Raw genomic sequence first — 15,124 nt, 5'->3', positions numbered from 1 at the left:
AGACTCAATCAAGCACCACCTGTGACCCAACCAAGAGCACTGGCAGAGAGCAGATGGTGGGTACAGGGTGGGGAAATGGAAGAGAGAGAGAGGCAGAACGGTTCCATGGGCTGTGGTTGGTTAGAGGTAAATCTAAAGAGGTGAGGGTGATAAGGAACAGGCTGACAGGAATGGTCTGTCAGCCACCCAAGGCCAAGGTGATATCTGGGCCTGGGCTATTGCCAAAGGCCAGGTCTTAGTCTGAGGCCCTGAAGCAGCTTGAAGGGGACCTGTTCGTATCTGTGGCTCCTGTTACCACTGAAGAGGCTTGTAGTATGGGCTGCCACCTAGAGCCATTTGGTATCGAGAGGCAGGCTGCCACAGGGGCTGTGCCAATCTAAGTGGCCTGCACTGCCACGTGGGGCCATGGTGACATCCTGGTCCAGGTTGCTTCTGAGGACCTTGTCTGGGTCTGTGGTCCTATCACAGCTGGTGTTTGTGTTGATATTCCTCGCTCATATTGCCATCAAAGGGCACACAGACACTCAGGTTCTAGGCTAAAACCTGCAACCATGTTGCTGAGGCCTATGCTGCTACTAGGGCCAAGCCAATTTGAGTGGCCAGTGCTGTCACCTGGGGCCATGATACTGTCCAGGAAAGAGCTGCTGCTGAGGGCCATGTCTTGGTCGGTGACCCCACTGCATCCAGGGTCTCTGCTGATGTCTATAGCTCCTGAGACCATCAAAGGCTGTGCTAATGTTGGGGGTCTGGGCCTCCACCTGGGACCATGTTGGTGTCCCAAGATCATGCTGCCACAGGGGCCATGCCAATCCAACTGGTCTGCACTGCCACCTGGGACCATGGTGACATCTGGGCCTGGGCTATTGCCTGTTGCCAAGGACTGTGTCTGGGTCTGTGTACCTAGCACAGCTGAGGTCTGTACTGATATCCACGGCTAATGTCGCTACCAAAGACCACACAAATGTCCAGGGTCTGGCTGCAACTTGTGGCCACGAGGGTGTCCAAGGGCCATATTGCTAACAGGACCATGATGATGTGAGTGGCCTGCCTTGTCACCCAAGGCCATGGTGTCATACAGGCCAGGGTTGCTGCTGAGGGCTATGTCTGGGTCTGTGGCCCTACAGCAGACATGGTCTGAGTTGATATCCGTGGCTCCTGATGCCATTGAAGGCCATGCCAATGCCAGGGGGCTAGCCAGCCATCTTACACTATATTGATGTCCCAGGACCATAATGCTGCCAGGGCTAGATCTGGGTAGCTGGTTCTGCAACTTGAGGCCACAGAGGCATCTGGGCCCAGGCAACTGCCTATGGCCATGTCTGTGTCTGTGGCCCTGTAGCATCAGGGTCTGGGGTGATATCCATGGCTTTTGTTACCACTGAGGGTTCTGCAAGTGCCCAATGTCTGGTCAGCCACCTGACACCATGTTGGTGCCCAATAGCCATGTTGCCACTGGGGACATACAGATCAGGGTGGCATGCGTTGCCACTGGGGCCATGGTGACACCTCGGCCCAAGTTGCTGCCAAGGGCCATGTCTTGGTCCATGGTCCTGCTGAAGCTGGGGCCTGTAATAATGTCCATGGCCTGGGCTGGAGAGATGGCTCAGAGGTTAAGAGCACTGACTGCTCTTCCAGAGGTCCTGAGTTCAATTCCCAGCAACCACATGGTGGCTCACAACCATCTGTAATGAGATCTGGTGCCCTCTTCTGGCCTGCAGTCATACATGCTGTTTACATAATAAATGAATGAATGAATGAATGAATGAATGAATGAATAAATAAATCTTAAAAAAAAATCCATGGCCAACATTAGCACAGGGGGTCCCTGGAACCATGTTGTGCTAGGCCAGCCTCACCCTTCACTGGCCCTGGGATAGCTGACCCTGCACCCAGCCTGGGGAAGCACATTAGAGTTGACCCTGTTGTTGGAGATTGGGAAGCAGGTGAGTCAGCCCTGAGGGCATAAGAGCAGAAGAGCTGACCCCACTCATTGTATACCCTCTACAACAACCGAGGTGCCCTGCACTTCGCCTGGGCAAAAGAGTAGAGCTGGCCCTGGTGCTGTGAACGTGGGCGAGATGAATATGAGGGACCTGACAGCAGAACTGGCCCTGCTCCTTGCGAAAGGCTGCACTAGGTGAGCTAGCTGAGGCAGTGATGATGAGGGAAAGCTATCGAGCTCATCAACACAGCTACCATCCAGGCCCAGAACCAGGGCTATGAGTTGGCCCACCCCAACATCCACCTCATCTATGAACTGCTGGTGCATATAAAGGGGATGAACAGAAGGATCTCCATGACACAGGACAACAGAATATCCAAGAGGAGCCCCAATGAGAGCCCATTATCGGTGGGATAGCAGAAGCCAGAGGCTTCAAGCTAGACCAATTACTCTTGGCAATAAATACTTCCAAGTAAAGATCAATGGACTAAAGGGTACACTGTATGACTCAACATACCACACTACAGCTTCCACGACAAGATTCTTCTCCCTTTTTTTTTTTTTGTTTTGTTTTTGTTTTTATTTGTTCTTTTGTTTTGTCTGATTTTTGGTTTTTCTTCTAAATTTGGTTTTATTTTTTTGGGGAAGGTTGCAAGAGCAGAAAGCATATTCGAGGAGATGGGAAGATGGATGGGACTGGAATATAGGATGTGAAATCCACAAAAAAATCAATAAAAGTAGAAAACAAACAAACAACAACAACAACAAAAAAAAAAAAAAAAAAAAAAACCCCGCATACTGAGAATACTTGCCTAGAATATGTAGGGTCCTGGTTTCATCTCTAATAACGTTTTTTAAAAAGAAGGGAGACCATATTACTTGACAGTGTGTAATTATTCCAATAATACAAGATAAGGAGTTTCGAAAGTAAAAAGTATAAAAAGAGTCAATGTTATCAAGAATTAATTTCACCACTCCTTCATCAACAGGTTAATAACACCTGATTCACTGAGGGAGTTGGCTTATCTCTCTATTTTCAAGAAAACTAGACCATGACTACAAAACTAATTTTAAGCAACGTCTATTCCAATTTCTCAATGCTCCCTAATAATCAGTACTTAATTTCTCCTAAATTCTTCAGCAGTAGGAAATTGGTCATAATAAATTATGAATAAAAGTTACTTTAAAATTAATAGAAGCCTAGTTTTAAAAAAACCTTCCAGGTAGACAGGTATGATAGTCAAGACTACATGTAGTTCCAGATACTCAGGAGACCAAAGCAAAAGGATCACTTGAACCCAGAGTTTAAGGCCAGGTTGAACAAGAGGCCCACCTCAAAACAAACACACACACAAACAAAGCCATTCAGAAACTCCCATACATGCACTTACTAATTTATTTCTTTTCTTTAGGCCTCTCACATTAGATTGGCAAGCAATCTGCCATTACTTAAAGCCTCAGCCCCTGGCTTTCTGAGTTGGGGGTCTCACTTCATAGCTCAGGCTGGCCCCCCACCTCACAATTCTCCTACATAGGCCTCCTCTGGAATGCTGAAATGACAGGCATGATTCACTATACCTGGCTGGCCATGTTTAGTACAGAACTCTGAACTACATACAAGACCCTCAGGGCAATTTTCTACTGTCCGTACTCATTTTTCCTTGATTAGTCACACTCCTTCCTTCCCCTAGCAAACCTCTATTGATCTTTCACAAACTATACTCACACTGCCTTCTGTTTTCATTGTACTAACCTTTAATGCAAGTAGCTTGTTACAAGCTAAACTGTATCCTAAAAATTCATGTTTAAAGCTTAAGTTTAAATCCTTTAGTACATGACTGTATTTGGTGACACAGATTTTAGAGATGATAAAGTTTGCACAGGGTCATCAGAGTATATCCTAGCCCTGCATGGCTAGTGTTCTCCTTAAGTAAGGGATCAACATACTCCAGGTCAGGGCATGTCAAGAAGACAACACATGTTGCCTTAGCTTCAAGAAGGGGCCTGGGACACATCCTCCTCTCATGATGCTCACAAGGAACCAACATTGCTAACACTTCCAAGTGAAACTCTTGAACTCCAGAACTTGATTAAACAAGTTTCTGCTGCTGAAGCTATATCTCAGCAATATTTAGCTATTTAATTGTCAGGAACCACTACCGTCTTTCTGAGCTTGTCATCAAGACCCTTCCCTTATTTTTTATGGCTTCACTAAAGCTATTATAGCTTTTCATTTCTGAATCTACATATCCCCAAAATCCCTAACTCACAGAAGGTCAGTAAATAAATCATCAAGTAAATACAAAAATAAAACAATGGAACCAGTAAGTAGGCTGCTCATTGGAGTTTGTCTGTGGTTTTTCCACAAACAAGTTACTATCTGGATCAAACTATTTAGTGAAAACTTACTTTGCCACAACATAATAGGTTTACTAAAATTAAGCAAGGGGGACTAGAGTGATGGCTATTAAGAGCACTTGCTCCTCTTCCAGAGGACCTGAGTTTGGTTCTCAGGATCCATAACAGGCATCTCACAAATGATTATAGCTCCAGGAGATCCTCTGGCCTCCATGGGTACCTGAGTTCAGGTGCACATACCTGAATACATATACATACGAATACAAATACACATGAATATACATAATTGAAAATAATAAAAAATATTGTTAAATATTAAGCTAGTATTCAATAAGAAATAAAATCTCAATGTACTTGAAAGACTATTAGAAATATAATTCACTCAAGTACCTCTGCCTGTCAGCCCAGGGTCCATAATTAAAATCTGTTCCTTTACCACAAACAATATCTAGTCCCCAGCAGGGAGGTAAATCTTGTAATTTGCAATCTTCACTGCTTACTTCTCCTTCTATACTCTCTTCTATTTCTTCTGGAACAAGTCCTACATTCCAAAATATAGAAAGGCAATTAGTTAAAACCTCCATTAAGAAGCTTCCTTATATTAGCAGTTCAAATGTTTCAGTCTCAGGTAACCTTATACTGAAAAATTTAAGAGTTCCAGAGAGATTGGTGTTTTTGTTTTGTTTGTATGTATCAAATTTAATATGATCAAATTAAAATTCCATGATTGTAAAAAGGTTTTATTTAAACAATAAACTTACTATTTACTTATATCAGGAATAACTTTTTTACGTATAAGATAAAATAAAAAGTAACTAATAAAAATTATGTTTTCATCACAAGAAAAAATAAAAAAACAACTATATTTTCCAAAACAATTTAGTGAGAAGTGTTTATATTGCTTTTTAAATTAATAGGTATCAGTGTCCAGCCAAACAGAAAACAGGTAGATTCTCATAGTTACTCTGCACTTATCTATTGTTAAAAGGATCTGAGGCAGTCTGGCCTTAGCTACAGATAGAAAGGGAAGAAACATTTCAATAGCCTTTCATATATAAAGTTGGATGATATTCTGTGATACTAGAGCAAAATTCAACAAGTTGCACTTCAAAAAGATTACAGTGTAGACCCTGAAACCCATTACTCAATTTTTCAAACTCTCTCATGTTAAAATCTACTGCTCTCTCTTGTATTCTGAATCTATCCTTTATCCATGCATGACTCTGTAATATGTACTGGTCATTTGGAAAACACTGGTTCATTGAGCTATGTTCATTTTTATAAATACTGGCAAATTTATTATTAAATTTTTCCTAAAACCACATTAATATCACTAACAAAAAAATATCATTACAAAAGTTGTTAATACTGAGATGCTGTCAAACAGTACCAAATTTCCAAAATCCTAATTTTCACATGCAAAAATATATGGTTTATCTTGAATTATTCTTCAAGTAAAATTAGTGCTCCAAGAAAAAAAGTAAAAAGGCTTGTGACTCAATCAAGTGAGTGCTTTTCTGAACTCACTGGAGCACTGGCTTGTAGCACAAGTGTTCCATGTGTACTTCCTTCCCAGTTCATCATACCAAGTGCAAAGACTCTAGTTATGCCTCAAAAGGTGATAAAATTGAAATTCTTATGGAGAATTCTTTTGAGATATGACATTTTCTGTTGAGCACAAATGTGTGGCAGTGACTCCTGAATACCACTGCTTCTACAATGTCATGACAAAAAGACAAGTAAAATCCTGGTCCTGTACTGAAAATACTGTGACCACACAAAACACCAGGAGGCAAAAAAAAATCAAAGCATGATAAAAGGACTGAAACAATCCAATATTAGGGACTTTTCACAAATGGAAGCTATCTATCAAACACTGAAAATAGCTAAGTCTCAATTTTTAAGTTTGAAGTACAAGTGCAACAAATTGTGATTTTTTTTTCCCAAGTTAAAACAAATCACCCTGTTAATATGCACCCTAAGGGTTTTTCTTAGGATTATTTGCATCCTCAATTTTTGAAGCACATCTATGAAATGCAATTTGCAGAAAAGATTAGTCTACAAAATAGTAATGTAATACTTAACTCTTAAGACATGACATCTTTTATTTGTTTTAGAAATAAGACACTCTCATAGTAACATTTAACACTTACTGATGCTAACTTTCAGAAGATTTGAAATATGGAGACAATAGAATTTTATAGAAGAAACAGAATCATTCCTGTGCGACATGCTTTCAAAGAGGACATACCTGGCTCATCCATGTAATAGTAGATGTCAACATCATTTGACTGCATCACCACAAAACCTTCTCCCATTAGTCTTGGTGGTCTATGAGAATATGTGTGAGGCACAATAAATACATCTTAGACTACAAAATGCTCAGCAATCTAGTGAACAATAGTTAAGAGTTAAGAGAAAAGGGGGATAAAAAACTACAAAGCACATGACAGGTTATATCTTTAAAAAAAAAAAAAAGGACATCTTTCACACAGATAAACACAATAATAAATGTAACAAGTTACTCTATTTTTATATTACATCAGGTTAAAATGACCCTGAAAATTTACTGGCAAATTAGTCCAATAAGGAAAGAACTGGCATATAATCCTCACTTTAGGTTTTGAATGAGATAAATCTATTTGAAACAGAGGTTAACTACAACAATAATTATTGAAATATAATAATCAAATTTTGCTTTTATGGCCAAATTTAAATGATTTCTATTATAATCCTAAGTAATATTTAATCTACCAGCATAATAAAGTATAATCATTCAGAAACAATAAAAGAATTGTCATTTTTATCTGTAACAATTTACTTTTCCTCTGAGAATATTTTGCTGATTAATTAACTTAAAATAAATGTAAAGCAAACATCCTGAACTTAAAAGCTGGCATCAATGTATCCTCTTAAGCTTTAGAGTTAACAACTTCTCTGTCATTACTATAGCACTGTCTTCTACATAAAAATATATTTCTCATTAGATAACAGCATACAAAAATGCAATAATTTTCTTCTAAATATGTTTTAAACCACAAAAATTAAGCCAATCTGCCTTTAAAAAAAATAAAAATAAAAATAAATAAAAAAATAAAAAAATAAAAACATAATTTCATGTAGACTATGGCCTGAAACTCTCCCAGCCTTGATGTATGGGGAGAAGTTTGGTCTTGCCTCAATGTTATATGACACGCTTTCTTGACTCCCATGGGAGGCCTGCCCCTTTCTGATAGGAGGTGGGAGAAGGGGACACAAAAGCGGGGCGGGGGGGGGGGGGGGGAACTGGTTGGAATATGAAATAAATGAAAAATGAACGAAAACAGGCTGAGCAAGGCAAAGCATACTATGCAGAGCAAGCAGTATGCAGGAATCCTTCTTGACTTCTGCTTTAATTACTTCCTTGAGTTCCTGCCTTGGTTTTCCAAAATAACTGAGGCCCAGAATATAGCAGCCAGATAAACCTTTTTCCTTAACAACAACAAAAAGAAAAGAAAAGAAAGAAAGAAAAGAAAAGAAAAAAGAAAAAAGATTGGCAACTCTTATTCCAAAAACACATGACCTGGTGTCTGGCAGGAGTTACTAAAGGGCTGTCTCCTCCAGGCCTGGTCCATTCCTGCACAAGCATCTCATCATACTGGTGAGTCTAATGTAACATATCTTCTAAATAAAACAGCTATTTCAGCACAGGGGGAAAAGTTGGAATGCTAGATAGGAAAACTGGGGCTCAAAGAAAAAAAAAATCAAGCAGCTGTCTCAAAATTGGACTACTCTAACTTAAGCAATTTTTCAAAGAGAAAGTTTGATCGGCTTTCAACTTAACTCCACTGTAATCAATCCCTTCAATTTATTACTTATTCTAGCCTTCCAGACAGAAAAATACACCTTTAATGGGCAAGTCCTAACATAACATTAGAGCTTAATTTAAACTAAAGTAAGTGAGAAGAGGGCATAAAAATTATCATTATAATCACACAGAAACACATTGAAAATATACCTATCATTTTTAGCACAAAGGCTTTAACAGACTGAAAAATATATGTGATTGCTGTACCATTTCTACCATAGAAATGAGAAAGATGCTACAGGTTGACACTTATATTAGCTACAAAGAAGTTACTATTTTATTATTTTTATGTTTTCTTACTCATCATTTTGTAGACCAACATATCTTGGACTAGGAACAAGCATGACTCGAACATTTTCAAGCTTTCCTTTCACAATGTGCATGAATTGGTCAAGATGACTTGAAGGTGGTTTTGTAGTGTAAGTTAAGAAAGCATCATCAAAATTGATACACAGAGTCTGAGGTTGGTAATGATTCCCAAAGGCCAAACGTCCCTAAATACATAAAGGAGATACATTGTTTTAGTCATTGTTTTTCCTTAGCTGACCTAATAACCAACATTTTCAAAGCAACAACTAAATGATTCCATTTTAGCTGTATATGCTATCTAAATCATTATTTAAAATCATTATCATTTATTTAAACCAATATATAAAGACATCTAAAGATAAGTTTAGAGTAACTTAAGTACTTGTAAATAGCCTTTCAGTTTTAATAAGCATCCAAATACAGAGCTGGTATTAAAACAGTTCATTCATACCCTACAGAAATAGGAACTAAAACGTGCAGAAAATTGTTTTTTTTTTTTTTTTTTTTTTTCTTACATGGACTTCTGTATTTGAAAAAAAAAAAGTTCTTTGGGCTAATGGGCCAAACATTACCTCGAACATAATTTACTTACTGTGCTCACGTTGACCTTAATGACTGGGATAAGTGATCTCCATGAAGATGTGGGGTCTTGAGATTCTGTTTTTACTTTAACTCTGATGAGAAAAATAAAACTGACATGAAGAAAAACTTAAGGGTATAAAATTAAACTTCTTCATAATGCACATCATTAATACCAGCTGCATTTTTCAAATACAACTAATTCAAGTAAATAAGACAATAATCATATGAAGACATGGTAATATTCCTAAAAGTATCTCTTTGCATGTACTTTTTCATACTATGTTTTCTTTGTTTTTTAAACAAGTTATAATGAAAAACTATCTATTTATAATAATACTCTAAACTAGATTATGACATCATTATTATACAGTGATACCCATTATATCACCCCACTTTATAATACAACAAAGTTAATCAGCCAGGTGATTTATGCCATCAAGGTATGTTAGTCAGTATTAATTCTCATCCCCTTGTAACCACAATTCTCTTATCACTGGCCCCTTATCACCACAATTCTACTCTATTTCTTTGAGTTTAAGATTGGGGGAGAGGGGACCTGTGTTGTTGGTTTCTTTTAATTTTTTTAACTTATTTTTAAGAGTATTTTATTAATTCTCTGAAAATTTTCTTTTTTTTTTGAGAAAGGGTCTTACTATGTAGCTAATCTCAAATCACATTTGTCCTCAAGCCTAGCTGAGTTCAATTTTTTTAAACTCCACATATAAATAAAATTATGTTATATTTGCCTTTCTAGGTTTGGCTTATCTCATATTATCTATTTTGTTGCAAATAAGATTTCCTTTTTTAAAAAAGCTGAGTAATATTTCATCCAATGGAACAATTTTCAGATAAAAGAAAAATATAAATAAAAGGAAAAGCTGTGTCTAAAATCTAACAGTAAGTTAAAATTAAAATAAGCTTCATTTGAAAATAATAGTTTGATTTAAAAATTCCTGAATAAAATTATTAAGTAACTTTAATTTCTCTAGAAAGGGTACATGAGTCATTTCATATCCTAATCACTAATTGTGGTTTATTTTCCAAGACTCATACTAAATTACTTTGCATTGAACATCGTGCTGACTCTCTATTACTTTGTAAGTGCCTTCTTAAAGATATTTCTGTCTTTCTAGAATAGATTTTCTTTTATTTATGTGTTCCTGTTCTGTCCCTTGGCCTTTCAACAACATATATAAAAAAAGATGAGTGACAGTGATACATATTTGTTGGCAAGAGCTTATTCTATTTTCCTTTCTAAAACTGTTATATACAGTATACAGACACAGAAAGATTTTAACATATACTTCCAACTGAATAGCAGATTACAGAGTTGGGGATTAGCTCTGTGGTGGAGTGCTCACTTCGAATAGGTAAGGCTTGGGCTCAATCTCTAGCACCACCAAAAAAAAAAAAAAAAAAAAACCCACCGAAAGAAGTCACATTACAACAAGAAGCCACAGGTGATTTTCAGAAACACAACAAATACAATATTTACACAATGTACATTTATGTACACATATTAAAAGGATAAAAGGCAAATTAATAACAGTCTATGAGTATGGAGTAACAAGTTAAGAGATGGTACTTTTTATATAAATTAATCTTACATTACTTTAATTTTTAAAAGATTATATACCTAATAAAACTAAGAGATTAGATTCTGTTTAGGTGAACACTGTTGATGATATTCTACTAAAGAGTTTAAATATTAGAAATTACTAAAATTCAAGTTTGACATTGAACCTTTCAATTTTTGATTGAGTTCTTGTTCTTCCATTTTCCCGGGTTTTATCATCATCTTTCTTGGGTGGAATTATAGTTGGTTCCAAACCAAACAACTCTTGAAGGCGCCCATAAAGATCCGAACGATTGTAGACATGAAATTCAAAGTCATTAACTGTGATATACAGTCTGGTTTCTGCCTTTGGATCTAAAGACACAAGTTACCAAGAAAAAAAAATTTGAATGAATGAATGAATAAAAGCAAGAAAGGGGCTAATGAAAAGAAAGGTTTCAGCCAACTTTTCAAGAATTTTAATCAAAATATTTTTTGTCCAGTCTTGTTTCACAAAGTAAAACAAACTTAGAAGAAAGAAGACATTTGCTCATACAGAGGACGCTGCAAGTCATCAATCTCATGTTAACCATAGCAGAAGAAATGTAACTTTGATTTCTTTTGTTCTAAAATAAAATGTTACATTTTTGTAACATCTTTTATAATCTCAGTCTATTTTTTCACTTCCATCTAACAGATTCTATTGAACATTCTTTAAAATTGAATAATCAGTTAAAAATATAACCTTAGCTTTTAAAAATGAGTTAAAAAACTTATTAACTTTCATCTTAGTAGATGAAGCTATAATTTAAATAAGAGGTATCTATCTACTCTTCATGAAGACACCAAATTTCACCAAAACTTTCTTCATGTTCCTTGCAAAAAAAAAAAATAATGTTGAAACTTGTAAGTAAATATAAATTTTTAACTAACAAAATACACTGCCATTCACATTTAAAAAAAAATAAGAAAACAAATCATAAACATTTATTTTTCACATAGTATTCATGTTACTTCAATTAAGGTATTTTCTCATCATTTTCTAGGACACTGGGGAGAAGGGGGGGTAAATTCAGTTCTTAAAAAACAAAATCTATGGTAGTAAAAATAAAGAAAAGTAATATTAACTCCAAATACTTGAAGGCTATGAGCTGTATCTTTCCTGCCATTTATGTAGTTCTTTGACCTAGATACTCTGCTGTTTCTCCAGTTTTACCACATGAATAAGAGCTAAGACAATACCTATTACATCAACCATTCCATCATTCTTCCTTACTGCATATCAAATTCTTAAAGCAGACAGATAAACAGGTAATTTTTTATTAATATGCATAAAGTATAACTTTTGAAACCAGTAAATATAATTACCCATTTTAAACAAGTAAATCAAACTCTTATAATGCACCAGGCTTAAACCTTTGCTTAGTAATCAACAATGGTGCGCTCCAGACTCCAAGGTTAAAGAGCAAGTGGGCAGCATGCACTCAATGTCTCCAACTTTTCTAAAACAAGACTTAACCAACACCTGATTTCCCTACCCAAACCCAATATACAATATTCCTCATCAACAGCAAGTCTGTCTTTTCCATTGCTAAAACTCAAAAGTTTTGACTGCTCTTTTATGTCCCAGAAATAAACAGACAATCCTGATAGCTTTTCTTAAAACATTCAGAATCCAACCATTTTTGAATGCTCAGGCTCAAGTAGCCATCTCTTTCTACTTTTTCTAACTGTCTCCTAACTAGTCTCTGCTTTTGTTCTATTCTTCCTCATGCTTGTTGCTTAACATAGCGAACAGATTATTTAAATCTCAAGATCATCTCATCCTCTATTCCTAAATTTTCTAATCTTCCTATCTCACCCAGAAAAATAATAGGTAAGTTCTACAAAGTCTACACTGTCAACTGGTAATCATGCTTTCTACCCCAAATCCAAGTAAACTAGCCTAGTGGTACTGCCCCTTGCAAGGGGTGAATTAGCCAGGGCAATGCTGGAGAGCTCACTATAGTGGTGAGGACAGGGGAGACTGGGCTGCTGACCAACCCTGCAACTACCCAGGCCCAGACAAGAGTCATAAGTTGGCCCACCCCAACACCCACCCCATCTATGATCAGCTGGAGCACATGAAGGAACCAGTCCTGCAGACAGACCCAAAGTTGTAAGATCTCCACAACACAAGGCAACAAGAGGATATCCAAGAGGAGTCCTAGTAAAGGCATAGCATTAATAACAGAAACCTCAAACCAGACCAATAACTCTTGCAATGAACACTCGCAAGTAAATATAAGGGTTAAAGGGTTTACTGCATGATTCACTGTGTCTCACGACAGCTTCCATGACTAGACTGATTTTTCCTCTGTGTGTGTTCTTTTTTTCTCTTAAATTTCATCTTACTTTATTGGGGGGTAGGGTTGCAAGGCCAATGGGTGGATACGAAGGGATGGGGAAATGAATGGGACTGATATGCATGACATGAAAGACACAAAGAATAAATAAAAAGAAAGTTAAAAAAAAAAAAGAACTTGTGGACCTGAACACCATTCTTCTCTTCAAATTAAACAACTCTAATTTCTAATGAAAATTTTGGCCCTACCAAGAGGTAGTCTTTAATTCACCTCCTTGGAAGTCTGTGTAGCTTCTATTGCTTTCAGGTCCACACTCCAGCTAGACTTCTAAGATTTCCATCAAGGAATGTCAACCATCTATACTGATTGGATAATTGTCAAAGCACATGAATCTGCCCTTAAATCAACAAAAAATAATATATTAGCTATAAAGTTCTACTAGAGAATATAGTCCACTATAATTTTTTAATATTATATGTTAAAAATAATTACATAATTTACTAATAGCTCTTGGATTTCATCAGTGTTAAGTTCCAGCCTATTCACTACACTATGTACTTTATTCTAAAATTCTGATCCCAAATCATGAAAGACTAGCTATATGTATAGATTGAACAGTGCATTCCACCTTGCTATTTCACATCTTTACTTTTGACAGGTATGAAAATGAGCACACTGATAAGAAAATCACCTCCCATAATAGAGAATTCCCTTTTAAAAGTGCATGGAATAATAAGCTCATAGCTAACACTAACTCAATAGTGAAAAGTGGAACTCTTTCCTCTAAGACTCAATGAACACAAGAATATCCACCCTCATGTCTTTTCAAAGTTGTTGTAGTTCTTTGTATAAGCAATAAGCCAAGAGAAATAAACGAGATATCAATAGGAAAGGAAGACATTAAACTGTTGCTTGCCAACAACATGGTCTTGTTAAAAAATCCTCAATATTTCACCAAAAACTGTTAAAGCTGAAAAAAAAAAAAAAAAGAACTCAGCAAAGTTACAAGAGTGGAGATAATCAACTTATGAAAATCACTCACTTTTCTCTACACTAACAGCAAGTTTTCAAGAGAACAATCTCAACAAATAACCAGAAATAAAAATATAAAGTATTTATGATTAAATTAACCAAAGGAGTTAAAGTATCAATAAAGACAAGCTGAAGAATGTGGATGTCTTAGAAAGATCAGAGTGCTAGGAGGCCATTTTATGATTATATGATTAGGTCCACATATTCAACAGATGATAGAAACACAGGAAGAGATCATACTGAGGACATGACTGGATAATATGGCAAAATGAAGGATTAAGCAACAGATAAAATAAGAGCTTTGTAAATTCCAAGTTATTTAAACTACTATGTGAAACATTTAATACATATAAAGGAAAATCTGATTACATGATTACATACCTTGAAACATACAAGAAGGAGAACTTACCATGTTGTTTCTGCTTTGGGTTATACATTTTCCACCACCGAAAAATAATAAATCCATCTTGAATCCTGAGGGAAGGCAGATTCCAAAAAAACAAGAAAACAATTTACTGAACTCATTTTTTAAACCCAGGCTGACCTCAAACTTGCTGTAAAGGCAAAGACGACCTTGAACTTCTTTCAGATCATCCTGTCTCCACCTCCAGGTGTTGAGATTAGGGCATTCCCCACCATACCCAGCTTTACTTATTACCTCATTTGTGTTTCCTCATCTTTCAGTGAAAAAAGAAATTGCCTAACTTTAAATTAAGAAGTAATGTTTATTTAATTGATAAAAATTGTACAGATTTATCATGTATAACATATAAAAATTACTTAACTTTTCTAATTAGGTAAACCATAATGCTACAATATATTTACAGGAAAATGAAGTACAGAAAAAAATTATATTTTAAATAACATTTTTAAGTATAAAATTTATATTTAAAAAGTCAAATATTGCTAGGCTGTGGTGGCGCACACCTTTAACCCTAGCACTTGGGAGGCAGAGGCAGGTAAATCTCTGTGAGTTTGAGGCTAGCATGGTCTACAAAGTAAGTTCCAGGACAACCAGGACTGTTACACAGAGAAACCCTATCTCAAAAAAAGTCAAATCTTAAAGAAGGTGTTAATAACCTCAGGGAAAATTTTCTAAGATGTTCCTTCCTATCTATTAATGATCTATCACTTCATACCTTAAAATGATCAAC

At 36.4% G+C, this 15,124-nt stretch overlaps 1 protein-coding gene across 7 annotated transcripts in view; it reads right to left on the bottom strand.

The window, feature by feature from the left end:
* The window catches only part of Kiaa1109 (KIAA1109 ortholog), a 201,653-nt gene that overhangs the window by 172,656 nt on the left and 13,873 nt on the right, over nt 1-15,124 (bottom strand). For all 7 annotated transcript variants that reach the window (XM_036190575.1, XM_036190569.1, XM_036190574.1 and 4 more), the window contains exons 6-11: nt 14,380-14,444; nt 10,782-10,968; nt 9,049-9,130; nt 8,448-8,641; nt 6,552-6,631; nt 4,691-4,841 (exon numbers count right to left, since the gene is read on the bottom strand). In XM_036190575.1, the coding sequence (XP_036046468.1) occupies nt 4,691-4,841; nt 6,552-6,631; nt 8,448-8,641; nt 9,049-9,130; nt 10,782-10,968; nt 14,380-14,444 (759 nt within the window). The remainder of the gene's footprint in view (nt 1-4,690; nt 4,842-6,551; nt 6,632-8,447; nt 8,642-9,048; nt 9,131-10,781; nt 10,969-14,379; nt 14,445-15,124) is intronic.

Source organism: Onychomys torridus, chromosome 6, assembly GCF_903995425.1.
Source record: "Onychomys torridus chromosome 6, mOncTor1.1, whole genome shotgun sequence".
Lineage (NCBI taxonomy): Eukaryota > Metazoa > Chordata > Mammalia > Rodentia > Cricetidae > Onychomys > Onychomys torridus.
Note: the sequence above shows the minus strand (reverse complement) of the source record. Positions and strands in the feature narration are given on the sequence as shown.